Source organism: Petromyzon marinus, chromosome 3 (genome assembly GCF_048934315.1).
Source record: "Petromyzon marinus isolate PM22_M1 ecotype Great Lakes invasive population chromosome 3, UKy_Petmar_22M1.pri1.0, whole genome shotgun sequence".
Classification (NCBI taxonomy): Eukaryota; Metazoa; Chordata; class Hyperoartia; order Petromyzontiformes; family Petromyzontidae; genus Petromyzon; species Petromyzon marinus.
Genome location: NC_133669.1, coordinates 3,991,631 through 4,017,516, shown reverse-complemented (window position 1 = coordinate 4,017,516; position 25,886 = coordinate 3,991,631). Strand labels below are relative to the sequence as shown.

Below are 25,886 nucleotides of genomic sequence, written 5' to 3'. Positions count from 1 at the left end.
AACCCAACATGTAGATGTGGGTTTTCAATTAGTTTGCCTGTCCAGCTATTTGAACACTAATTTATTGGTTTTATTGTCATAATGATAATGCCCCAGAGTCCAATTGGCGCGACTGTAGAAAAATGACCAAAATTAGCGGCAAATTGTGTTGTCTGCCAAGCTTGAGCAGAAACTGCATTTCTACCAGAATACAAACTAGGCCCCAGCAGTATCTTCTTCCACAGTTGTTCCGTGACACATTGCGATGCCCTGTTTGGCTCTCAGAGTTCCAAGTGGAAATGTTTTAATCTCATGACGTGCAGCTGAATGCACCATTGAACAAGATAAATACTACAACAACAACAAACACATAATGGGCCCCTGCTTGTGTTCATCGTGAGATTGGCTAAAACTGACATGCCAGTGCTTGGGACAAGTGGCAGATGTTTATTGTGCGCATTTGACGAGAAAGACCTTTCCCCCCCCCTCCCCCCCCCATTGAGGTCTTTGGGAGCAGGATTGGTAAGTTGATTGGAAAGTCGGCAGAGCCAAACAAAAATGTAGTGGTAATCATCGTTATAAAGATAATGAACCCTAATGATTGCTCCTTCTTTACGGCTCACAAATGAGCCCCATTGAAAGCCATTATAACACTCAATGGTCTCTTTGACAGCCTGCAGCTGGGTATGGTTCGCTGATGAGCTTTTATGAGGACCCATATAAAACTCTGGGCCTTTCTGGTGTCTGGCTGAGTGGTACTCGCGGCGGCGAGCGTGTCTCACTCGCAATTAGACATTAACCACTTTAAATTCTGCTTCTAAGAATGTGGAATTTCCACCACTGGCTGAGCGCCACCCGTAGACATTTTTTAAAAAATTACGTATCAGCTGAGGACTTTCCCAAAGGCTCAGATAGCACTATCGGAGGTATAAATTGCTCAATGTAAATTGCATTTCTTGAATCTAATAAGTTTATAAGAGCTTGGGGTAAAAAAGAGACGATATGAAGGGAATTCCAAAGACGAGCGGCACGAGAAGAAAATCGCCGAGCGAAGCCGTTTCTGTTTCTTTTCTTTGGTTGAACTCGGCGTGGTGGATGAGACGGATGGAGGAATGGACGAAGTGAATTTCAAGAGCAGAATAGGCAGACCCTCTCACTTTTGACCTGTCAATTTGTAGCTGGGCATGCTTCACCGGTGGGCATGCATCACAGTCCATCATGAGCACTCAACCAGCACTCTGGGGCTCTCGTTGGCAGTCCGTAGTTGGACGCGGTTCACAGATGAGTGCTAACGAGGGTGAACTGCATCCATATTTCCCTTTCTGCGGACTGCCTCTGGCTTTTTGGAAGACCTCTCAGACAGAATATCAAGATATATTTAACAGAAATCGAAGCTGATATTCAAAAGCTGAGCTATATACATATTTTATATTTGTGTGTTTTTTATATTTACAAAGTAAATTGATTGAAACGAAACATCTCTTCCGTGAATCCACTTCTGAATGAAGGCCTAGCCACGCCTCATCGGGGTGGTTTGATCATGCTTCACAACGCTGGTCAGTACGGGGCTAATGACGGCGTGGCCCGGACTAGTTTGTATATCACTTGCCATGGTCAAAAATGCAACTCAGGTCACCGAGCTCATGATAGTCTTTTGCGATAACCACAAGGCTAATGCCCCCCCCCGCCCGCCTCGTGATTGCATGGTCAGGTTTCGCCATTTGGTAAATGGTTTGAGGTAGAGATATGCAGCAATGTGCTGTAAGTTGTAGTCAAGAAAGACACATCCCAATCAAAGTAAACAAGGTGGACAATCAATCTAGATTTGACAATCCTTCAAATATCCGTCTTTCCACATGAAATTAAAAATATATATTTACACAACCCATCAGCCGTATGGCCTTCTGGCAGTGCACAGTCAAAGCAGCAGTGATTCCAATTCATTTTTTTTCTTTTACCAGGCAAAGCCCACTGAGCTGTCTGGAGCTCTTATTCAGAAGCGACCTGGCTACAAATGATAGGTGAACGAAACGGCTTATCACGTTTATTATTTTTTGTGAAGCCAAATACTTTAATCGCATGTTGATTCTAAACGTGGAGGGACAAAACCAGAGGACCCGGAGAAAAATCCACGTAACCACGGGGAGAACATGCAAACTCCAAATATACAGTTGTCATGGTCGGGATTGAGCCCACGACCTCCTGCATACCAGGCGAGATAGTTAACATGTCGCCACCGTGGCGCTCTTACGGTCCAAGCATAACCCTGGACCGGCCCCGACACATATCCCAATCAAAGACGAGCCAGGAGATGAGAAGGCTGCGATTAAAGCATTGTGATGGCTTTAGCTTATTGTGCGCTTCATCATGCCCTTCCTCGATCTGATATCTTTAGCTCGTTAAAAATGTAACAGTGCATCAGTGTAAATATTGATTGTTTGATCGTTGGAAAGTAAATAAATTACATATTTCAGGAGGAACAATAAATTTTGTTTGGGACTATATTACGGTGCTTTTGGAGATGCCATGCCACTAAAATGTTGTAATGGCTCTTTGTAAAAATGAATTTGCTTTTCAGAGCCAACAAAAAAAACCCCATCACGTCCAACTATTTTTATGCACCCATATTTATAAGATTGGGATGTATTCATCATTCACCATTTGTTTGAGCGTGAGGACATTTAGTCTTGTTGTTTATCAATTATATATGAGCCACAGTAATGGATCGTTAGTCGTGGAGTGCTGGAGTTCGAATACAATATGTTAATAAGCTGAATGTCTAATTTGACAGTTCTACATACGCAATAATCACGTTATTTCTGTGATAAGTGTGTGTGTCTAGCTACGTGTGTCCTCCAAGTGAACATTTGTAAATCTACACGTACGTGTGAGTACATCTGTGTATGTGAGTGTGAATGTGGGCGTGTGTGTTTGTGCGTGCATGCGTGTAGAAGGGCCATGGCGTAGTGGCGCAGTGTTTAAGCGTGCTGCGATATGAACCTGGCCACTTGGGTTTAATTCCTGCCCACGGCTAACATCGGTGGTAATTATCGAAACTAATCCTAGGTCTGTCCCCACCTTTAAATGAGTACGGACTTGTAAACATCAGTTCTTGGGACGCAAAGGCATGGTGCTGGCTGCTGGCCACACCACCATCTCGCATACTGTGCTAGCCTTAATAGGTACTCGCTAATAGTGGTAAATATTGTATTGACTCCATAGAGACGACGTTCTGAGTTGTCTCCTGACCGGAGGTTAAAGCAGCATTCACATTTGTATAGTACGAGTTACTGCATTTAAAAAAAATAAATTAAAAACTTCGCCATTCCGTATCTCGCTCATACATATATAAAAGTTCGTAGCTTAACCCCTATTTCCCAAGCCGTCCAGTAATTCGGCCTGCAGCGCACTGATAAGTCGAGCGCAATGGCATTCGGAAAAGAAAGTTGGATTAGTCTGCACACTTGCGCTATTAGCGCCAAACTACGGTGGCCTGAGCCCTATTTCTGCCGGGGCCGAATCTTTTCAGAGAAACGGGACGCGCGCTTCTCTCCCCACCCCCACCTCCCCACGCATTGTTGGGTTCCCTCGACCCGCACGATGGGAGAACAACTCCGTGGGCTTATAAGGTCACGCGATGTGGACGGGGCGAGAGCCCAAAGAGATCAAATCCCGTCTCGCTCCGCCAAGCAAGCTGCCCGCGTCGGCGGCGGCGGCTCCGTTTTTTTTGCCAAAGCTGTTGCCACTTTTTTTTTTTAAAAGGTTGCTCTTGTCATCTTGACAAGCAGGGAAATGAGATTTACTGGCTCCATTCGATTTGGAACTTAAAGTTCCAATTTGAATTATTGTTGGGGAAAAGACCTTGCGCAAGTGCCTATGACCTTTCATTTTTCAAGGTTTTCGGAGCCGCTGCATTTTTTTTTATTTTGTACCTTGATAATTAAAAATTATTCACCTTTCTTACACACGCGCACACACATTTATATGAGGTGTTGTTCAATACTAAGCAGCTGATATTTAAGCAGACTAGCTTATTCTTTTTTGGGAGAGTTTGACTGCGAAAGGGTTGCGCAATATGCCACCGAGTGAAACGCATTATTTGAAGCTTTAATCTACAGTGGTACCTCGGTAGACGGCGACCGCTTTGGAATGCGTCCAATTTGGTATACGTCGTGTTTTTGACGAGGTAAAAATATCTTGGGATACGAGGCGCTTGCTAGAACTTGTATGGGTCGGGATGAGTCACCGAGGTACCCGTGGAGACCCCGTTCATGACTGAGACAAAGCGCCGCTCCTCGGTCTGCCTGTACGGTGTTTTTATTTCAATTTATTTTAATTTATTTATGCATTTATTTTAATGTATGTATGCATTTTAGTAATAATAAGTAGTGTCTACATTATGTTATGTATATAATACGCCATGTAAAATATCATTTCTTATACTCTGGAACGGATTATTTCCTTTCCTTTAATTTCTTATGGGAAAAATTCGTTTGGTATTCATCATTTTCGGTATGAGTCCTCCTACCTTCTGGAACGAATTAACGACGTATACCGAGGTACTATTGAACTGAATTCATTCCTTAATTAAATGACCATTGTGTGCACTGCTGCAACTTATACTGACGTGCAACAACAACAACAAAATAAGCCTTAAGAAATTGGCAAAATGGCCCTCGGCAGGTGCCTCCTGAAAAAACACACGCAGTCTTGGAACTCGTTTGAGGTTTTTCCTAGCACCTTCACTTTGAGTGGAATATTCATGGTTAACATCCGCAATCGATCACTGAGCGTCAATGAAAACTTTCGTTTGGCATTCGCGTCTCGCCTTAATGCAGTTTGGCGTGCACTGCTACGTTTCAGCTTTGAGAAACAAACGATTTGCTTTCCATCACACCACCGGTGTGCTGCACTATTAACGAATTGGCATGTTCTGTTTATGTCACAAACTTTACTTATTGGCTGTGTTGGGTGGTGGCAGGTTTAAAGACACATTGATATTTACGTGATCTAACCCCAAAAAAAACCTATATTACACTATGGAACACAGTTTTTGTTCCTGGGTAGTAAGTGTTATTTCGTAATTGCTCATGCCTAAAATGTATATGAAATGGCTATTATTCCCTACTAACTTTGCTTTTGTGACAAAGACAGTGATATTTTGAAATTTACCTATTGTCAATGAGAAAACGGGCGAATTTGTGTCTTTTCGTTCACACAAAGTCAGAAAAAAACAACGTATGAATGAAAATGTACGTGTATTTATACTAAAGTAATACAAATATTACTATAAAAGATTTAGAAGGGAGTAGTTTTTCGAGATTTACTATTATACTGTAAATCACGTTCACGAATCAGCCCCCAAATGTAGTCTCCCATCATGTTCTCGTTATACTGTCCTTGTTAGCGGCATTCAAAGTCCAGTATATCCTGGTGGAAGCGCTCTTAAAGGGAGTGCTCCTAATCTCAGCTTGTTACCTGTATAAAAGACACCTGTCCACAGAAGCAATCAATCAATCAGATTCCAAACTCTCCACCATGGCCAAGACCAAAGAGCTCTCCAAGGATGTCAGGGACAAGATTGTAGACCTACACAAGGCTGGAATGGGCTACAAGACCATTGCCAATCAGCTTGGTGAGAAGGTGACAACAGTTGGTGCGATTATTCGCAAATGGAAGAAACACAAAAGAACTGTCAATCTCCCTTGGCCTGGGGCTCCATGCAAGATCTCACCTCGTGGAGTTGCAATGATCATGAGAACGGTGAGGAATCAGCCCAGAACTACACGGGAAGATCTTGTCAATGACCTCAAGGCAGCTGGGACCATATTCACCAAGAAAACAATTGGTAACACACTACGCCGTGAAGGACTGAAATCCTGCAGCGCCCACAAGGCCCCCCTGCTCAAGAAAGCACATATACATGCCCGTCTGAAGTTTTCCAATGAACATCTGAATGATTCAGAGGACAACTGGGTGAAAGTGTTGTGGTCATATGAGACCAAAATGGAGCTCTTTGGCATCAACTCAACTCGCCGTGTTTGGAGGAGGAGGAATGCTGCCTATGACCCCAAGAACACCATCCCCACCGTCAAACATGGAGGTGGAAACATTATGCTTTGTGGGTGTTTTTCTGCTAAGGGGACAGGACAACTTCACTCATCAAAGGGACGATGGACGGGGCCATGTACCGTCAAATCTTGGGTGAGAACCTCCTTCCCTCAGCCAGGGCATTGAAAATGGGTCGTGGATGGGTATTCCAGCATGACAATGACCCAAAATACACGGCCAAGGCAACAAAGGAGTGGCTCAAGAAGAAGCACATTAAGGTCCTGGAGTGGCCTAGCCAGTCTCCAGACCTTAATCCCATAGACAATCTGTGGAGGGAGCTGAAGGTTCGAGTTGCCAAACGTCAGCCTCAAAACCTTAATGACTTGGAGAAGATCTGCAAAGAGGAGTGGGACAAAATCCCTCCTGAGATGTGTGCAAACCTGGTGGCCAACTACAAGAAACGTCTGACCTCTGTGATTGCCAACAAGGGTTTTGCCACCAAGTACTAAGTCATGTTTTGCAGAGGGGTCAAATACTTATTTCCCTCATTAAAATGCAAATCAATTTATAACGCTTTTTGACATGCGTTTTTCTGGATTTTTTTTTGCTGTTATTCTGTCTCTCACTGTTCAAATAAACCTACCATTAACATTATAGACTGATCATTTCTTTGTCAGTGGGCAAACGTACAACATCAGCAAGGGATCAAATGCTTTTTTCCCTCACTGTATGTACGGGGAGCTCATGGCAGTGTGGCACCGGGGCGATGGATGAAAGAAGGTCCGGATACGTGATAGCAGGTGCATTCTTGCCAGTCCGACGTTTGGAAGAGTCCACCATGCAGAAGTAGCAGTTGCTTGAGTGGTCAGTGGGTTCCCGCCAGATTCTTGGGATAGCGGACTTCATGGCTCTCTTTTCCCTTATGTACCATCCTACAAAAATGCATTTATTTCACTCATGACTAAAGTGTAAGAGATTCTGGCAATATTTTTCATATATGATTTATTTTTCAATAACATTGAAAATTGTAAAACATTTTCAAAAAAAACTTTTACAATTCCAAAAATGTTAACAAATTTTATGACGTAAAATTCCGAGCAACAATTGTCCATCTTACCTTCCAGAGATTTTTTGCATTGCTCGCAGGTGAAATGAGGTGCTCAGGGTTTGTCTTGATCCCCGACAGGCATGCCGAAATTTGCCTTGTAGGCCTCACACATCTTAGCAGATGCTTAAACAGAAATTGGCCACAGACATAGCAAAATGCGTCTGCTGGATGCTTGCAGCCTCTTGATGCCATCTCAGAAAAAAGCAGATATGTATCCACTTAGGCAGCTGGAACTAAACTGAACTGGTGGGCATAAGGCCCCTGTATTTATACTACTATTTATATTACTGGAAATTTTTAGAATGTTCTACAAGTTACTCCAAGTTTATTCAGCACTGAATCTATCTGGAATGTTGTGGAAAATAGGTAAATTTCAAACTATCACTGTCCTGATCACAAAAGCAAAGTTTGTAGAGAACACTATCCATTTTCGGTACTTTTGAGGCGTAAGCAATTAAGAAATAACACTTACTACTCAGGAAGAAAACAAAAAAATGTTACAAAGTGTTATGAATAATATTGGTCGTGAAAGCCCTACTACGTGTTAGACAAACGACATTGTGTTTCGCGAGGGGGGCCGTCGAAAATCATTCTGAGAACTTAGAGGCTTTAAAAAAAAAGTAGCACCGTCTCAACGTAACATTTTAATTTTGTAACAATTTGCGCGTTTACATTGCTCTCGCGTATTACATCGACAAAAGAGCAAAATGGCGCACGAGTGCAAAGGCCGCATCTTAGCAAACAAGCAAAAAAATCCCATTCTCAAAACTTTTTTGACCGTTCATACCCCCGGCACCCTGATTTCTCTAGAGGATGTAAGGGATCATTCTAGATTTGAAGTTTTCGTGACTGCAATGATCCATATTCTTTGGTTATTTCGGTAAAGTCACGTATTAAAACATTTCTTGCTGTGGTTGTCACACCTGGTGATGATTGATTGTGTTGCAATCGAAACGTCGTGATTTAATTTATTTCATTTTATTTTTTTCCACCTACGTGACTTTACCGAAAGAACCAAAGAATATGTAAGGGATCAACGTAAAACAATAGGAGGCAACACCAGCAGCTCCAAGACAAGGACAGTCTCAGCGGCCTTCTGTTGCTGCCACCCTCCCCACACCAATCCCTCTCCCACGCTCCCACCCACAACTCTGAAATGCTATTTGAAGCGTGCATTTTGGAGAGTGCCGATGTGATGGGATGCACTGTCAAGGAATGACAAACAGCGTGGCGAAAGAAAAATGCGTGTCGGCTTGGGAGGAGGCATTTCCAAAAGTGGACACGGCCATTCCGCTTCTCCTGCAGATAAGATGGGCTTCTCTGGTACATCCCGCGCATAAAATAGGCGTTTTACATATATAAATATACATGCAACGTTAATGTGTATCCTGTGTCTCTTACGCACCAAATAAACACTCCATGTGTCTTGCGCATTCAAATGGACACGTTATAAACGTGTTTTACAGAGCGTTCCGTTCTTTTGAGTTTTGTTTTTGTGCATACAAATTTTAGTGCGAAAACCATTCACGTGAATTAATGAGAAATAGGCAGTTATTGCTTTGTACTGATTTTATATCGTCGAATTTATAGAATCTTTTTTTTACCAATTTCATTTAGACTTTTTTTTAAACCATGTTTAAAATCTGGTCAACAAAACTGACGACGGTTATACTTTGCGTGAAAGGGCTTCTCGCAGTGTTCGTTCATTCCGATCGTAAGGTTTTGTTTTTTAAGTGCACCAGGCAGATATATTAGCTTTATGGCCACATTCATATCCACCGCGGAGACACAAAGACAGAGACAAAGATCCCCCATATAGCCTTAACATACTGTTGAGGGGCAAGTGCTGTTAGCGAGCACCTATGTAGGCCGGCACGGCACACGAGGGGGTGGATGGCTAACGCCACACCCGGCCGCCTTTGTCTCCCTAGTGACGATGTTTACACACTGCACCAGGTACTAAATTGAGGCTGAGTCGACTTAGGGGAGGCCCAGGACTTGTTCAGATAATCGTAACTAGTGTTGGCCATGAGCGGGAATCAAACCCCGGTGGCCAGGTCCGTAGCACAGCGTGCAAAACGCTACACGACCGCTCCCCACAAACGCACACAAAATGCACAATGTTCCTGATGACAACATTGCATGGTGTGTAGCACTTTATCAGCATTTATTGAAACATATCTAGCCAAGTGGCGCTTTTATATGCGAGGCCGACGCAGAATACAAAGGCATTGAGTTCAAATCCCATTCGGGGTCATCTGATCCCATTATCTGCGTGAAATCAATAAAATAATAAAATCAAATGCAGTCCGGATTTATACGGTGCCGAGATGCAACCGCATCTCGAGATGTTGTGAAAAGCCATGGGACATGGGCATCCTGGGGGAATAGGTTTCATTATTATGTGGACAGAAACAGAGAGGCGTCGGCGTGAATTTCTGGGTAAAGGGAGATGCAGACTTGAGGGACAGCAGAGGAGAAGCAGCAACCAGGAACCATCGACAACAGTTTACTGTGTATGTCATCTGGTGATACTGGCCCCACCATGAGAAAATTTGGAATTTCCACCACTGCTTACGCTGTGGTGATACTGCCTCCTACCATAGAATACTGTTACAATCGTGATCAATCTTGGAGATATTGGAAATGGTTCATCATGCCTGGACTGCCATACAGACGTTATCCCTTAAATATTTACAAACAGGGCACCACCATAACACAGTTTTTTAGGTAGATCACGTGAATATAAATGTGTCGTTAAACCCGCTACCACCTGACACAGCCAATTAGTAAGGTTTGTCACGCAAACAAAACGTGCCAATTCGTTACGAGACCAGCACACCAGTGTGTTGGGAGAGTAAACCCAAAACATTTGCAATTCGAGTACGACGTTTCGCCAGTAATTACAACTAGCATCATCAGGCGACAGCCAGATTTTGTGGAGAAATCCTCCTGCTTCGATCTTAAATAGAGGGGGTAAATGTGATGTCGTCACTTTGTGAGCCACCGTTGCTTGAATTGCATTGGCAGTTGCGGTGCGTGACAAAAAAACCCCAAGAAAATTTTTCCTAAATACTGGCATAGTGGCACCTGTCTGTAAACCCGTGTTTGTAGATGACAGGGTGCCAACCAGATTGGTGACAGTAATCCATTTCTAATACTTTATCTGTAAACGACGAGAAACGCATCAGACGGAAACGTGAATTACACAGTCGCTATGGGTGATGTCACGTGACATGGAGGGCATGATTGGAGGACCGATACAAATGGTCGCAGTCATTCATTTTTGCCGTCTAGAAATGCCCTTTTGCATGTAGTCTTACTCGTCATTGCTGACCTATCGTTCTTGGATTTACAAGTGTTATCCCCGTCACATGCCCCAATTATTTCACTTGATACTCTGGTTACGCGCCACGTGTGAATCATTGAGTATGTAAGTGGATCCTCCTAAAATTCAGGAAGGCTTTTCTGGGGAAAAATGCTCTTGTTATTGTAACCCCAGCGAGTGGAGCTCAGCACGCGTTCCCTTCTTAATGTGTCTGAGTGTGTCTACGATCCAACAGCATTCGCCGCTGCAGTCTCTATGACTCATACCTGTTAACCCTTTATCAGACCAGGTCAGACCTTATTGGCCACCCCGTGCCCTTATAAATCTCAACGTTCATCCTACAAAGTCCCATCACAAGGGAGAAACACAAACAAATACGCAGTATGGACCCGGAAAACTCAATTTCCCTGTACAAGAATATGGGTTAAACCGTATGGGTTGACAGCTATGATAACTAAGATAGGCTTTTTGTTATTTGTTTATCTGTCCTAAACTTTAAACTCCTATCGTGTTTTTGTATTGCTTGTTGGTGGAACTTTCTGACCCCATGCCCCTACTGGACATCTGTGAAAAAGAGCTTTACACCTCATCGGATTACTCCAGTATGAACAAATATTCTTATTCTGAAGTGGTTGATCTTCATCATTTGTGTGTTCATCAGAATATCTCTATTCAGGTTCAAGTTTGTTCAACCAGTATCAATACTGGGAAGGTAAAGACAGATGGGCATGATACATTAATGCCAGCCTTAATAGATGTTCACTTAAAGCACTCGCCACCGTGGTTTATCACACTTAATGGGAGACCTTTGTCTTGTGCGCGTGCGTGTGTGTCCATGAACAAATCACTGTATCAGAGGTGTACATCCTGTTCACATCCCTACACTTCTGCAGTAGCACATGGATGATTGAACTTTGCGCACGTGGGGTGACAAAGGCGGCCGGCGACCCCCTCCTGTGCCGCGCAGACTTTTCGTAGGTGCTCGCTTGCCCCAAAAGTCTGTCGAGGCTAAAAGGGGGGGGGGGGATCTCTGTCTTCTGTCTGCACGCGTGAACGCTTGCAGCAAGAGAAACTTGGCGACATCTGCATCTCCCTGCGCTACGTCCCCACGGCCGGAAAGCTCACCATCGTCGTCCTCGAGGCTAAGAACCTGAAGAAGATGGACGTTGGTGGTCTTTCCGGTGAGCCCTGCGACTCTCGCGCGAGCGTCCCGTGCGTTTGGCCTCTCGACTTGGCGGTCACGCCGAAGGCGGTAAGTTCGAATGCCAACGGCACGTTGGCTGATGAATCCGTTTGGCGGAGACCTCGTGGGGGTTCGGGCTTCAGGCTCGGCCTGCCTCCCTCTCGGTCTCGTCACACGTGGACACAAGGCTGCGAAAAACGAACAAGCATGGGGGTAGAGCATCGGGACAAATGGAGTTGGCGAAGGGTGGCAGGAGAGGGTGTAGCGGTGGTGGTGGGGTTGGTGGGGAGTGGTCAGACCAGGATACCCGGAACAGAGGGAGTTGCGTTGGATGTCTGTGCGAGGTGGGGTAGAAGGCCAAACTGTGGCAGAATAGGGGGAGGTAAGTCATTATCTGTAAAAATCCCCAGACAGTATGAGAGTAAAAATCAGATGGCGTTAAAATGAGAAGCTTATGTTGTCCGGGTTGTGTTGTTCTTACAAACCGAACACAACGGCCAGTGTCAGAATTGTTCAGGTCAAACCCGGACAGATGACGAAGCTAGTTCAGGCACGAGAGTAAAATTAGCTCAAGTGCATCCTGAGAGAATCGTAGACAGCTGATTTCCAGTTTTCTCGGAAACCAAAACTAGAAGTGTTCTCATGCTCAATTGAGATTGGGGTGGTGTTCAGCTCGAGTAATGCCCTGCGGCAAGTCCACATTTCCATGGCAGGGCCAGCCTTTGCAGAAAACAACCATTCACATCCTGCGAAGTTGTGGATGCAGGAACTCAAACAGAAATTTATAAACATAGAATTTAAATTTAACGCATAGGCTTTCGCGACTCAAAAAAACTTTATTATGAATTGAACTTTTGTTTTTTAATGTTCAATATGATTATTTTTTTTGCCATTAGGGTGTAATATATCTACATTCGAGCTAAAGAAGCGTCCATTTTATGTTTGGCCCAGGGCCTCAAAATATTTAATCCGGCTTGACATTAAAGTGCTCCCTATAATTTACGACTTCCATTTCTGGATATATTATTTTATTTATATATTTTTATTTTAAATCTGTCAATGTCATTTATTTATAATTGCCGTATTCTCTCCGCCGCGTCGCACTGCGCCACAGCCGTTCAGCTCACGAGAAAAGGACGGGGGCGGGGGGGAGGGAGGAAATCGATTCGCCTCATCATCATCATCATCTCTCGAGAGTCGATAAAATTTGTATCACTTTGTGGAGTGTCCAAAGTAGGGAGACACATTCGGCTTGAATGGCTTATCATGTAATAACTTCTGAACAAACAACGTTCATCCCAAACCGTTTTTTTTTATGTCAAACTCTCCTCAACGACCCCACCATGGAATTACTCACAATCTGCCACCCATCCCTCATTTGTTACTGAAGAATGATCATTGCTCAAAATGTTAACTCATTACCATATACGTCTCAGCCATGAGACGTTCATTGTTAATGACTGCAAAAACAGTTCTTTACATTATATTTTTATTTCCCTCTTTGAAGGTTGGCGCTTAAGGTCATATGTCGCGGGAAAAGGTTCAAGGGATCGGAGTGCAGGTTAAAAAAGTAAAGTTCAGAGATTGGGGCTGGTCAGGGTTGCTCAATTAGGGTTGCAATGCTAAAGTTGAGAGAGACCGCAGCTAAAGGTTCCACACTAATATTGAAATATTGTGCCTAACCCTCAGACATTGTATGAATAGCCAAAACACAACAACAAACATTTTGCCCTCGAATGTTTTAAGCACCGGGAGAGTTTCCCAAATAAGTCACTTGACAAATTATGTAGAAGTGACAGTGTGGTAAAAGGGCACATTTAATTTGCCAACCTTTCATATTTAATCTTTGCTTGCGGCTAAATATGATGGTAGTTTATTTCAATAAAAAATATATTGAACTCCTACAGCAAAGTTTCACCGCAAGTATATCATGGCCAAAGAATTCCTGGGTAAATTTGCACAGTAATTCCCCTAGGCCAAGTGTCTGGAATATGTAATCTCCGAACGTGAAGTGGCTATGCCTTGAACAGTCTACTTAAAAACAAATTATTGATAAAAAAAAATGTTCTTGTACGTGGCAGGGACTGTTTCTGTGCTTGTAGGACTTCTGGCAGCTGTATTGCTAAGCACCGTGATCTCCGTACGTCCCGCTAACCCTCCCTAGAAAGCTCCGGAGAGCAGGCATTGTGCTACCATACCCTGCCTATCCTACCTGGCCGCCACCACCACCACCACCATCATCATCAACAGCCCTTCATACATCCGCTAATGGCTGAATGCCTCCCCCGATGTTCACCGTCATTCACGGTCCTGTGATTCCATGAATCCATCACGCTCCTGCACACGACCCGATCTCGTTGCTCCATCTCTGCGGAGGTTGCCCGGTTTGGCCGCTCGTCATTTGTTTGTTTTTTTCTCCCAGATCGGATTTGGTGCCACGCACCCGCTACGGCGCTGGATTAGTCGCGAACATTCGCAGTCGCAGTGCACCGTACCTCCAAATGTCAGCGGAAAGGACATCCCTTACAAAGAACGGAACAGCACATTCGTGTCGTAACATTTCTGAAATGTATTGCGGGGAGTCTTCTGGCATCCTTTAATCCGGCGATGGAATGTAATATTTCATGCCCCTACTGTACGTCAATAAATAATCACCAGCACGTGAATAGGATCCTCGATTTTGCCGATTGTCGTAAAAAAATTAGAATTCGAAAATCGTGCAAAACACACAGATGCTCAAAGGAGAAATGAAGAACGTTGGTTTGGTCAACTACTGTGCTACTCATACATCGATGATCGAAGGTTATTAGGTTATAAGTTGTAGGGCTTATCAAAGAGGTGCAACGCTGAGATGTAGAAATCACGCAAAAAGGGCCACAAGAGCTTGATGGGATTCACCCGCGATCATCTGCGTGTCCGTCGACGAGGGTCAACGTGAGCACATCTTAAACGTCCGTTTCGCACGCGTCTTTGAGAAACCTCGTTTCTGGTACGCGGCATACGAATGCGACTGGTAAAGACGCAACCCCGAAATTTCGTGCTCACACGGCTCCTGGCGGAAGGACCTCCACTCGGGGGAGCTGAACAAAGCCTACACCGAGAGGGTTATTTGCCGTTCCTTACTCTTTCACGCTCAGCCAGACGTCTCGGAAGATATGGGAATGCGCACGCATTGTGAATGTTGTGCAGTTGCCCCATTGTTTCAAACTGCCTCTCCGGGAGATGGAATCGAACCGGCGACCTCTGGATTTGTAGGTCCAGCGCGCCCTGCTTATTACCCCAGTATTTGCCTGAAAGCACGCCGCGTGCGAAGAGAGAACAGCAGCGACAAAGTGGCAGCTCCTGGGAGGCAGCAATTTCCCAGGTGGCGAAGAAGTGCTGAGCTGAAAACAGCTGCTCACGATTCACTCTGCTACCTGTGCAGATGAACAAGTCAAAGGGAGCATCTCTGCCGCAAGGCGAGAATTTGCTCGGGGTTTCTTCGCAATGGATCTTCCCTGAGATGGCAAGAATTGCATCTGGAAAATTGGACGAGGTTGCGTGATGAAAGTCCGCAACTGCTTGTTAGGACGTGTGAGCGGTAGGGTGGCAGTTAGCGCTACACTTCGCTACGAACCTGGCGAACCGAGTTCGATTCACGCTCACGGCCAACATCGGTGACGATTATCTGAACCGGTCCTGGGCCTCCCCTAGGTTGACTCGGCCTCAAATGAGTACTTGGTGCGGTGCGTAAAACATCACCACTCGGGAGACAAAGGCGGCTGGGCGTGGTGCTGGCCACCCACCCCCTCGTGTGCCGTTCTGGCCTTTATAGGTGCTCGCTTACAGCACTTGCCCCAACAGTGTGTTAAGGCTATACGGGGATCTTTGTCTTTGCCTTGCCTTTATAATATTTATAGTCGTGGCAAGATTAAACATGGAGAAATGCAGTGGCACGGATGTTTTGCAGAAGTATTTATAAATAACTGTAATCATTAAAACCAATAAAGGGGATGGATATGTAGTTCCAGAGAGACAGCCCTCAACATTTTTGCTGGTGCCTCTGAAATCCTGGGTTTGAATCGACGCATCCACCTTTGATCGAATCAGGTTCTCATATTTAGAGCGTTGACGGTCTCAACCCGGCCACCAATGAATATACTGCATATCGAATTAGTTTTTTGTAAATGTTGACATTGACGATGTGGAATTGTTTTATATATTTGGGCCGGTGACAGCTCGGCAGGATTGGATTTCGCCGGGAACTCTGGTTCCTTTGCAAAAATAAATATTCACCAACTAATTAGGCAAACATCCAAAGCAGACAACTTTCTTAAACAGCCTTGAGAATCAGTGAACTTCACATGGTAAATGATTTAAACTTCTTACATCACAGAAGACAAACTGATGTTAGCAATGACTAAAAAATAAAATACGGGCATGCGAGTATTTTTTTTTACTTTTCATATACCGCCATCAAAACCTCTTGAGTGCCTTTTTTATAATGAAAGGTGACACAGAGAATGTCATGTATTTGGGAAAAATAGTTTGCAAGTCAATTATTCGAACAGCACAGAACATTTTCTGTTCATCAAATGTCATTGTTGCAGCACGGAGAAATCCACCTGCTTGGGACCAATTCGTAGCTGATGCATTGCTGTTATGCTCAGTAATACCAGCCTTTTGACAGTGCTGCCACATTTCTTGCGGGAGTCTGCATTGAGTAATTTGAGCACAAAGACACTTTGGGCCAGATGCACGTCTTTACAGAGCGGCAAGAACACGCATTGCCTTGGCGATTTACCTCCGCTTTTTTCGGTAATGGAGGTGTTTTGCGACAATTTGGATGAAAATTTAATATTCACTATCGTGTGAATCAGACCCATTGGTCTATAACGATACAGTTGTGTATGCCAGACCAACGTTAAGATTCAAACGAGTTGCAAAAATGTGTAAAAAGCACGAGGCCATATGTGCATTATTGCAAAAACACAGCAGAATTTCATTTAAAAAGAGCATTGTGGTCCTTTTGCATTATACCACCATCGAAATAAATGAGCGAATGTAACAAACCAACTGACAACAGCGGCGATGCAGGGATAGACAACTGTTGACCGGATGCTCTCAGTTGTGCTCGAATTATGTTTGACGGTGATCGAAGATAAGATGCCCACAATGCACTTCTTTAGGAAGTGCTGATGGGGTTGATTTTTTTTGCATACGCACGGAGGCCGGCGTTTTTGTGTGTAGCAAACCTGCACCGTGATCCGGTCTTATTGTTCCGTTCTGGCCAGTGTTGTTCTCGTGAGCCTTTTGACTGGCGCTAACTCTTTCAGGCAATGCCCTTTGAAAAAGGAGACGAATGCCAGGCAGTTTGAGAACTCATTATTACGTGGCATCTTGACAAAAACAGGTGCATTGGATGATCTTGTCAAGAAATTGATTTGCTGAAAGTTATCTTCTTTAAACGTATACATATATAAAGACAATACATAAACCACTACTTTGTGATGGAATTGCAATATATCACAATGAGGCTTTAACGTGTATGACTTGTGAGTGTCTAGTGAGTGTGATTAATGCTGTCTGGTGGTGTGGATGAGAATCTGATGAGTGTCTGGTGAGTGTCACATGACCCTGTCTGTCGGTTGGGCTGCCCTGCAGTTAAAGGATATGGCAGGCACACCGCAGTGAGGTAACTTAGACTGTACAAGTCATATCTCACGGACATAAACAACAATTTAAGTGAAGGAACATGCAGGAGGAACGCACAGCACAACTCCTCTCATCAACGGCCGTTACCCATGACTCCTCTTACCTGCAACAGCTGTAGAGTCCACGGAAACTCTTATTATCCGCGGCACTATTTATTCCTATTATTCGTGGTTATCCATGATTTTAGCCACAATGCATAGCGGCAACTTCATCCTATTTATCCGCGGGATTTATCCGTGAACCTTTATCACTGCGGATGAGAGGAGTAACTTCACGGGTAACCCCACAGCTTACGGGATCTACAATAATGGTTCTCCGTATCAAAGCATATTCGAGGATTTGTTCAGTATCCGCAAAAAAGAAATGTCTATCTTCTATATGTGACTGTCTTTTAATGCAAGTGGGCGCTGCGGTTGCGAGATGTCAACTCCCTCGCCTGGTATGGAGGAGGTCGTGGGTTCGATCCAGACTCTGACACCTGCTGCTGTATATTTGGAGTTTGTATGTTCTCTCTGTGGTGGTCGTCTATGGGGGGTTTTTTCGGGTCCTCCGTTGCTTCCCTCCACATTTGGAATCAACATGCGTCTGGAGTGTTTGGCTGCGATACATTTCCACGTGATAAGCCATTTAGTTGACATATCATTTCGCTATATATTTCATATATAAAAGAGCTATATAGCTCAGTGGGCCTTACCTGGTAAAATAAAAAAAAATAGTTTATATTTGGATAATTTATGGTTTTTGAAATCACACATTGAATGAACACGTGTCCTAGACACACAAAGTGTCATCCAAGCTATATCAATATCGAGTTTGTTGTGCCTATGACAACCGGTGACCACGTTTTAATCACCAGCGCAAATACATTTGCACTTTACAGTAGGCCTATACGTATGTGCATTACATTTGTTTGCGTTGATAATGGTGCTAAAATGGCCCACATTCTCATGTTTGCTATGCGCCAAATAAATGTATGCACCGGCATATAAATGATATTGGTAGAGAGAGAGAGCAGTGGTTAGCATTGTGAACCCGGCCACCTGAGTTCAATGTGTAGGTATGGCTAAATTTAGATTAGATTAGTGGCCAGTGATTGTGTGAACCTTCACAATGGCCAGCATGGTGACGTATTAGTCAATCAGTCGCCATGGCTGGCACTACGTGGGGAGGCATTCATCCAGCAGTTGACTGATACAGAACCGTAAATGTTTTCCTATTTTATGTTCGTACAGTACGTTATTTTTACGTGAATTATGAGGTGTTAAGTAATGTTAGAAAACTAGAAATTCCTTCCATGAGATGAGGATAGCCCGCCGTCTTTTTGGCAGCAGTTCAGTCACACCACCTGAAAAGTTGTCGAGATGCATGAAGTCTTCACGTCCTTAGCTTAATCTGCCATCAATCATAATCATCCTCATCAGCCAATGCCTATCCACTGCTGGATGTTAGGCCTCGTAAAATCTCGGAACCTTAGCTTTGCACACCCGATGAGATTGTGCGCACGTTTATACCTAACCACGTCCGATATTGCACTGATTATTGCGCCGATGTTGCAAGCTCGAGCAATTGTGCGAGTTGTACCCCAAGCAGCCCTGGCCGCTTGCCTCCTCCTTGCCCTGGTTACGCGCGCGCGCGAAGCCAACCCCAACGCCTTCTCTCGCCTCCGCCTGTGCGCAGACCCATATGTCAAGATCCACCTGATGCAGAACGGCAAGCGGCTCAAGAAAAAGAAGACGACCATCAAGAAGAACACGCTCAACCCGTACTACAACGAGTCCTTCAGCTTCGAGGTTCCCTTCGAGCAGATCCAGGTAAGGAGGACCCACCGTTGCGCCGTCCGTGTCTTCTCTCCCTGCGGGTGGAGGAGCGTATGACGGGAACGTGCCCTCGGCCGGCGCTCGAGAGGCACGTCGGAAGAGATGGCACGGAGGGCGTCCGTTCCGTCCCCCCCCCCCCCCCAGACGCTGACTTTGCAGAGCTGTGCGGTGGCCGGTAGAGGGCGGCACTGCGAGTAGCCTGCCAGACCACCCCCCATCCGTGTGGATATTGAACCGTTTCCCCCATTTGAACGAGTTTTCTCCGTGTACCGGAATTTTCCTTCGCTCGTGCAAAACACCGCGGTAGGAGATCAGCAAAACTTCCCAAGCAAAGCAGAGCGTTGCCACGAAGGAGACTTGGGGCTCAGTTGAGCCTTTCCTAAGGATCAATGGAGAAACGGTGCGTTTTTATTGACTTAACAAATGGCATTTTCAAACTTTTGTTCTAAATGCTGCTATTAGCTACATGTCGTGAGATGAATGTTTAAGTCAGAGCTTCTAAAGAGCACTGTATCACCCCATATTAGAGAACGGAGCGCAGAAGGGGAAATCACAGAACTACATCTGAGATCCCTCGAGGGATCTCTGTTATTCACACTGAAGACGCGACACTTTCACAGATACCTTTGCCGCAGAGAGCTGTTCGCCGCGCGGCAATTAAACCACATTTTAAAGTCTCAGAGCTCAAATCTTGCCAATCATATGACAAAGAGGGAACGAGTGAAGAGTGCAAACATATACAATCGGGCCATTTGTTAGTGTGCAGTCATAGGCAACCATGCTGATACCATCAAACTCGCTCTCCTTTAGAGCCCAGTGCCAGCTCAATGCTCTGACCCCTGAGCCACCCAACCACCTGTCAGGCCTGGCTCCAGCTCCTCTCGGATCGGGGGGAGGGGGGCAGTCGGCCTGTTGTGTGCCGGCGGGGTGGGGGGGGGCACAATAACAGTTGATGATACACCGCTAAGGAAAAGTGACCTTGGTGTCGGGGGCCCAAAGAGACATTTGGTGGTGCAGGGCTGGCCTACCCCAGCACGCCACTAGCGCCTGCCCTGCCCTCACCTGGCCACCTCTTTAAGTGGCTATACATTTTGGTTTCTAAACAAAGGACGGGGCATTCGGCGCAACTGGCCATTTTCTGCCGAATGCAAATGAGGGCAAAAGCAATTTTTGCGTCTCCCACAAAATCTCATTAGAGCAACAATTAAATGTTGACGAGCTTGAGGGTTCTTAAAGAATGCTACCTCAACCAGATCCAGCAATGATCCTTGTAGCGTTTAATCAATTACGATCAATTGTTCTTAATCACATTTTTCATGTTAGATTCGTTGGGTGCTCACTTTATGAGCGTTTGTCAATTAGCGTGTAATTATTATTAGTATTTTGTACCAAAATGTTTTGAATTGAATTAATACACCAATTACATGCCCACACATTAATGCACGGATGCAAGAGAATAATCTTTGGCTAATGTGTGAAAATCAAGCAAATTGGTAAATTATACTAACAAAAAAAATTCCAGCCGTTTGTCATTCAACTGCCGATGGCCTCCCTCGGTATGCGTTGCTCATGCAAGTTAGTTTTCTTTTGTTGTTACCATACTTCACCACTCTGGTCAGCACAACTTGGTGAAGGAATGTTCAGAGCCCTGTCCAGGAAGCACACTTAGGTCAACAGGTTCATCGTGCAGTGAGCGCCACCGTTCCGCGCCCATGCAGTCATGAACGTACGTACACCATGGGCATGCAGAATATTACTGTTTATCAGTGTGTGATATGATAATTATGATTATTATGATTATTATATGTTGTAATACTAAAGTATGCATTACCTGGTAGTGCACAGCATTGTGGACCAAGTGACCCGAGTTTGATTCCCGGCTACGACCAATTTGAGTGGCGAGTTATATCATAACAGCTGTTAGGTTTCACCTTCACCAATCCACACTGACCCACACGGTGAAGTATGGTTAAACAATCCCAAAGACTGCCAATGGTGTGGAGAGGGCCTTCATCGACTAGTGGATTCACATAGGTCTGTAAATTATTTATCATTTTTCAAGGAATCATGTCTGCATTAACCACATATACTTGTGGTGAACATGCAAACAAAAAAGCATGCTGGACCAATCAGTTTGAAAGACAATGCATATATGACCAGAGCATGTTTTTGTTTGCATGTCCACCACAAGTATATGTGGTTAATGCAGACATGATTTCTTGGAAAAGGTTTCTGTTTGGTGTTTTAACATCTTAACACAACTGTTTTATTGCCAGAAAGGGTAAAGCCTATTCTTATATCTGCATTATTTTATTCATTTACACATTATACAGCAACTGTATATATGTTCAGAGCCCTGTCCATATTGTAATATTATAAACCAGTGTATGCATAGTGGCATGCGGTACACTTGCAGAGTGAATGACAGCTCTGATTGCATAAACAAATTGTGCCTTTTTAATGTGTCGACTTAAAGGCAGTGTTTGCACATATATGGAGCTCAATCTCTTTCGTCAAAAATTGTCTAATTTCCACCCGAAATTTATTAAAACTCAGATACCCCGAAAAACACATGGGCCCAGCCTATTATCTTATATTTTTTTCTGGAATAACTGTATATGAAATTGAAATTGATAACTGGAATTACAGACTTTGTGGAATATTTGTTTTGGCTAGATGTACAAAACAAGCGCATGAGCAAAACAGTGACACACTCATCACCAGTGGTGGGGAGCCCAACATTGGAAAAAAATGATCCACTGCTGACCTCCCACAAAGCGGTTCAAATTTTAGCAACCCAGATTTGCCTATCTGCAAGACTATACGCAAGACTATAATTGTGTGGCAAACCCTCAAACCACAATGCCAGGCGACTTAACAACAATACATAAACTCATAAATAATAAATAACAATGTTTGCTAAGCCACCGCTAGACTCCTACCTCAGGCTATGTTAGTCATGTTTTTTTTCTTACCATATTTCACCACACTGGCCAGTGTGGGCTGGGCAAGTGGGAGAGGTTCGGCAGGGTGGGGGGGGGGGTGCGGCACAACTGTTTGAGATATCACTCGCCATTGATATCAGCCGTGACCGGTAATCAAACTCGTTTCGTTGGGGTTCACCGCGCAGCCACTCTGTCGACCGCGGCGCGGCGATGCCAGCTAACAATTACGCAGATTTGGAATAAAGAAAAACACATCATTAAGCCCGCCGCAGCGGCAGAACTCATTAATTACGAGAGCCACTAGGATGTTGCTGAGAGAGCGCCGGCAATGCTGACCGTGACACTTGTGCGTGCGAGTAAATGCGGCGCGCGCGCGTGCATGTGAGTGCGGTCCTTTGTAAGGAAAATGTATAAACATTAATCACGGCGCACAGAGCTCCTAACGCGTGACTCCCGTGACCTTGACAGGGTGACCCGCACACGACCCTAATTATAAACGCTTTCTGTGGGGTCCCATTGTAGCCAATTATGTAAATGAGATATCCCGTGTGGTTTAATACACAAATTTAATTATAACCGCTGCTCATTTTAATGTATTTATTATGCAATTCCACATTACAGCAGGATAAAAAAATAGTTTGGTCCTGCCTGGAAAACATGCTAGTATTAAAATATCATTGCACAACCCGAAGGCACCATAGCAACATATAGGATGGTTATAAATAGGGTAACATTTGAAGCACCAGTAAACATGTTGCAATAACAGGAAAAAATTACAGCGGGCAAAACCAGTCGTATTCATGGTATTTGTTTTTACTGAACTTATATGTAATTTATAAACACTTCAATGTGAAACCAAAATTATATCCAACACAAACGTGTATAGTGTATATTTTTTTTTTACTTTTTTATCTAGATCTTGGTGTAGCGAATGATCCTAGATCCCAGCTGGACATTGCAGATTCTCCCTTGGTTCCTTTTCCACTCTTTATCGTTCTTATCCACTCGCTTGTACAACTTCATTCAGCAGTGACGCATCCCGCAAATGTGAGCTCCGACTTCAGCTGACGTTCCGCCCTCTTGCTCCCTTACACAGGGACTGAGAGATCTGCCTGTGCAAATAAACGGATGCTAATGTCTACATTTCATGTAGGAAGAAGCCATTACGCAGGCAACTTTTATTATAATAGATCGTGTCTGTCCTGGAAAACCTCACACGGTCCCAAGACATTTTCACCAGGGCCTGCTTGGCATGTTCAGCCAATTCCTTATCAAATACGGTTTGGGGGGTAGGAGAACACGAACATCTAGAGAAAACCAGGTAAGGCCCACTGAGCTATGTAGCTCTTTTTCAGAAGCGGCCTGGCCACAAATGATAGCTGAACTAAGTGGCTTATTGACGTGGACATTGATATCAGTCAAATACTCTAAATGCACGTTGATTCTAAACGTGGAGGGAAAAACCGGAGGACACGGAGAATGTAAATCACCTGGAATGTGCTCAGCCTCGTCAGATCTCAGAAGCTAAGCAACATTGAGCCTGGTTAGAGCTTGCATTGTCGACAACCGTGCTTAGAACTCCACATTGCATTCTGTCCAATGTGACTTGGAGTTACAGAGTGTTCATGGATGGCAATTGCTTCTAATATCCGGCCTTTTATTCCAAAGGCCATGCCATGCTGACGAGATTTATCAAAGTTAAAACCTCTCCAGCGTTTCCAAAGTTTAAATAAATGTGACTGAACAACATTACTCCAGAAAGCCCATTGGTTGTTGGCACGACATTGTTTTGTTTTATTTCAATGCCAAAGCAGATTCATTGACCTGTTTAATTAATCATTGTTGTACTTTCTGTACTGCCATCTGCTGGCTATTTAAATAACTCTGCAATTTTTAAGTCTCTCCACACGTAAGTACCAATCAGTCATCCAGAACGTTGGCCACAGGCATCTAGCACTTAATGATCATATCTGGATTAAAAGATCCGCAATAACGCTGGCGAACAGAGTGGAACTAAAAACTAAACTGGTAGCAGCTCACTGGCAACGCCAGCTCATGAAAACTAAACTATTAAGCATTTTTTATTTTACGAGGTAAGGCCCACTGAGCTATACAGCTCTTTCACAAGTGACCTGGCCACAAATGATAGCTCAACGAAGTGGGTTATGTTCAAATTTATAGCAGCCAAATACTCTGAACGCATGTTTCTAAATGTGGAGGCAAACCCCGAAGTTATCCGGAGAAAAATCAACAGGACTACGAGTAAAGCATGCAAACTCCAAATATACAACAGGTGTAATCTTGACTTAAAGCTTTAGTGACTGCAGGAATTCATATTATTGGGTATTTCGGTAAAGTCACGTAGATAGGTTCAAAGAAAATGACAAAAAACTACGTTTCGATCGCAACACAAGCAATCGTCATCAGGAGATGGAGATGATGAATGATTGCTTGTGTTGCGATCGAAACGTGGTAGTTTTATGTTATTTTGTTATTTTCTTTGAACCCATCTACGTGACTTTACCGAAAGACCCAAGAATATACAACAGGTGTCACAGTCGGAATCGAACCCACGACCTCCTGTCTACCAGGCGAGGTAGTTAACATCTCCTAGCCACCGTGGCACCCTTACAGTCCAAGCAAAACCCCGTCGGTGCCACGGTGCCGAGATGTTAACAACGTGGGTGTCCAGAATAAACTCCTCATTTGACACCCAAACATCACAACTGCCTGGCTTTGACATTCCTCCTAAAAAAACACCGCTGTACAACCGTGAACCATGTCAGAACAACATCAACAGGCCGATGCACACACCTCCTTCATCAATGTAGAATTAAAGACACGAGCCACAGTACGACTGTGGCCATGCAACCCAAACTATAGACCAAATAGTATAACCACTGCAGTCTGTGCTCCTTCAATGAAGGAGGAATAGCAAGCAATACGACACGAACTCTCTCTCTCTCTCTCGATGACCTCTCGTGGCTACCAGACTTGGACATTAGCAATCAGCCTCTGAACGCGTTGCTGCCATACACGAGAACAGAATTACAGGCGTGTGCCTCGCCACACACAGCTTTTGGCCATGTAATCATTTTTCTTCACAATGTGTTCCTGCCCATCCCTCTTCACTGCTGCTACCCAACCAGCATAACCTCACGACCCACGTCAGGGCCACAACCACTGTGGCTGTAAAGTGGGTGTCTGGACAGCACCGATACAATTTTAGATATGGCTAAGCCACAACATTTTGCACTCCTGTTCAACAAAGACACAGTCTGCATACACATTCACACGGTCAGCACACATATACAGTCAGCACCCTACACACATTCACACAGTAAAAACACACACACAGTCAGCACCCAACACACACACACAGTCAGGACCCTACACACACAGTCAGCACCCTACACACACAGTCAGGACCCTACACACACAGTCAGCACCCTACACACACAGTCAGCACCCTACACACACAGTCAGCACCCTACACACACAGTCAGCACCCTACACACACAGTCAGCACCCTACACAGTCAGCACCCTACACACACAGTCAGCACCCACCCTACACACAGTCAGCACCCTACACAGTCAGCACCCTACACAGTCAGCACCCTACACACAGTCAGCACCCTACACACACAGTCAGCACCCTACAGTCAGCACCCTACACAGTCAGCACCCTACACAGTCAGCACCCTACACAGTCAGCACCCTACACACACAGTCAACACCCAACACAGTCAGGACCCTACACACACAGTCAGCACCCTACA

At 44.5% G+C, this 25,886-nt stretch overlaps 1 protein-coding gene across 3 annotated transcripts in view; it reads left to right on the top strand.

The window, feature by feature from the left end:
• The window catches only part of LOC116952091 (synaptotagmin-2), a 305,791-nt gene that overhangs the window by 272,113 nt on the left and 7,792 nt on the right, over nt 1-25,886 (top strand). For all 3 annotated transcript variants that reach the window (XM_032971142.2, XM_032971134.2, XM_076072826.1), the window contains 2 exons: nt 11,530-11,647; nt 19,021-19,154. In XM_032971142.2, coding sequence (XP_032827033.1) covers nt 11,530-11,647; nt 19,021-19,154 — 252 coding nt within the window. The remainder of the gene's footprint in view (nt 1-11,529; nt 11,648-19,020; nt 19,155-25,886) is intronic.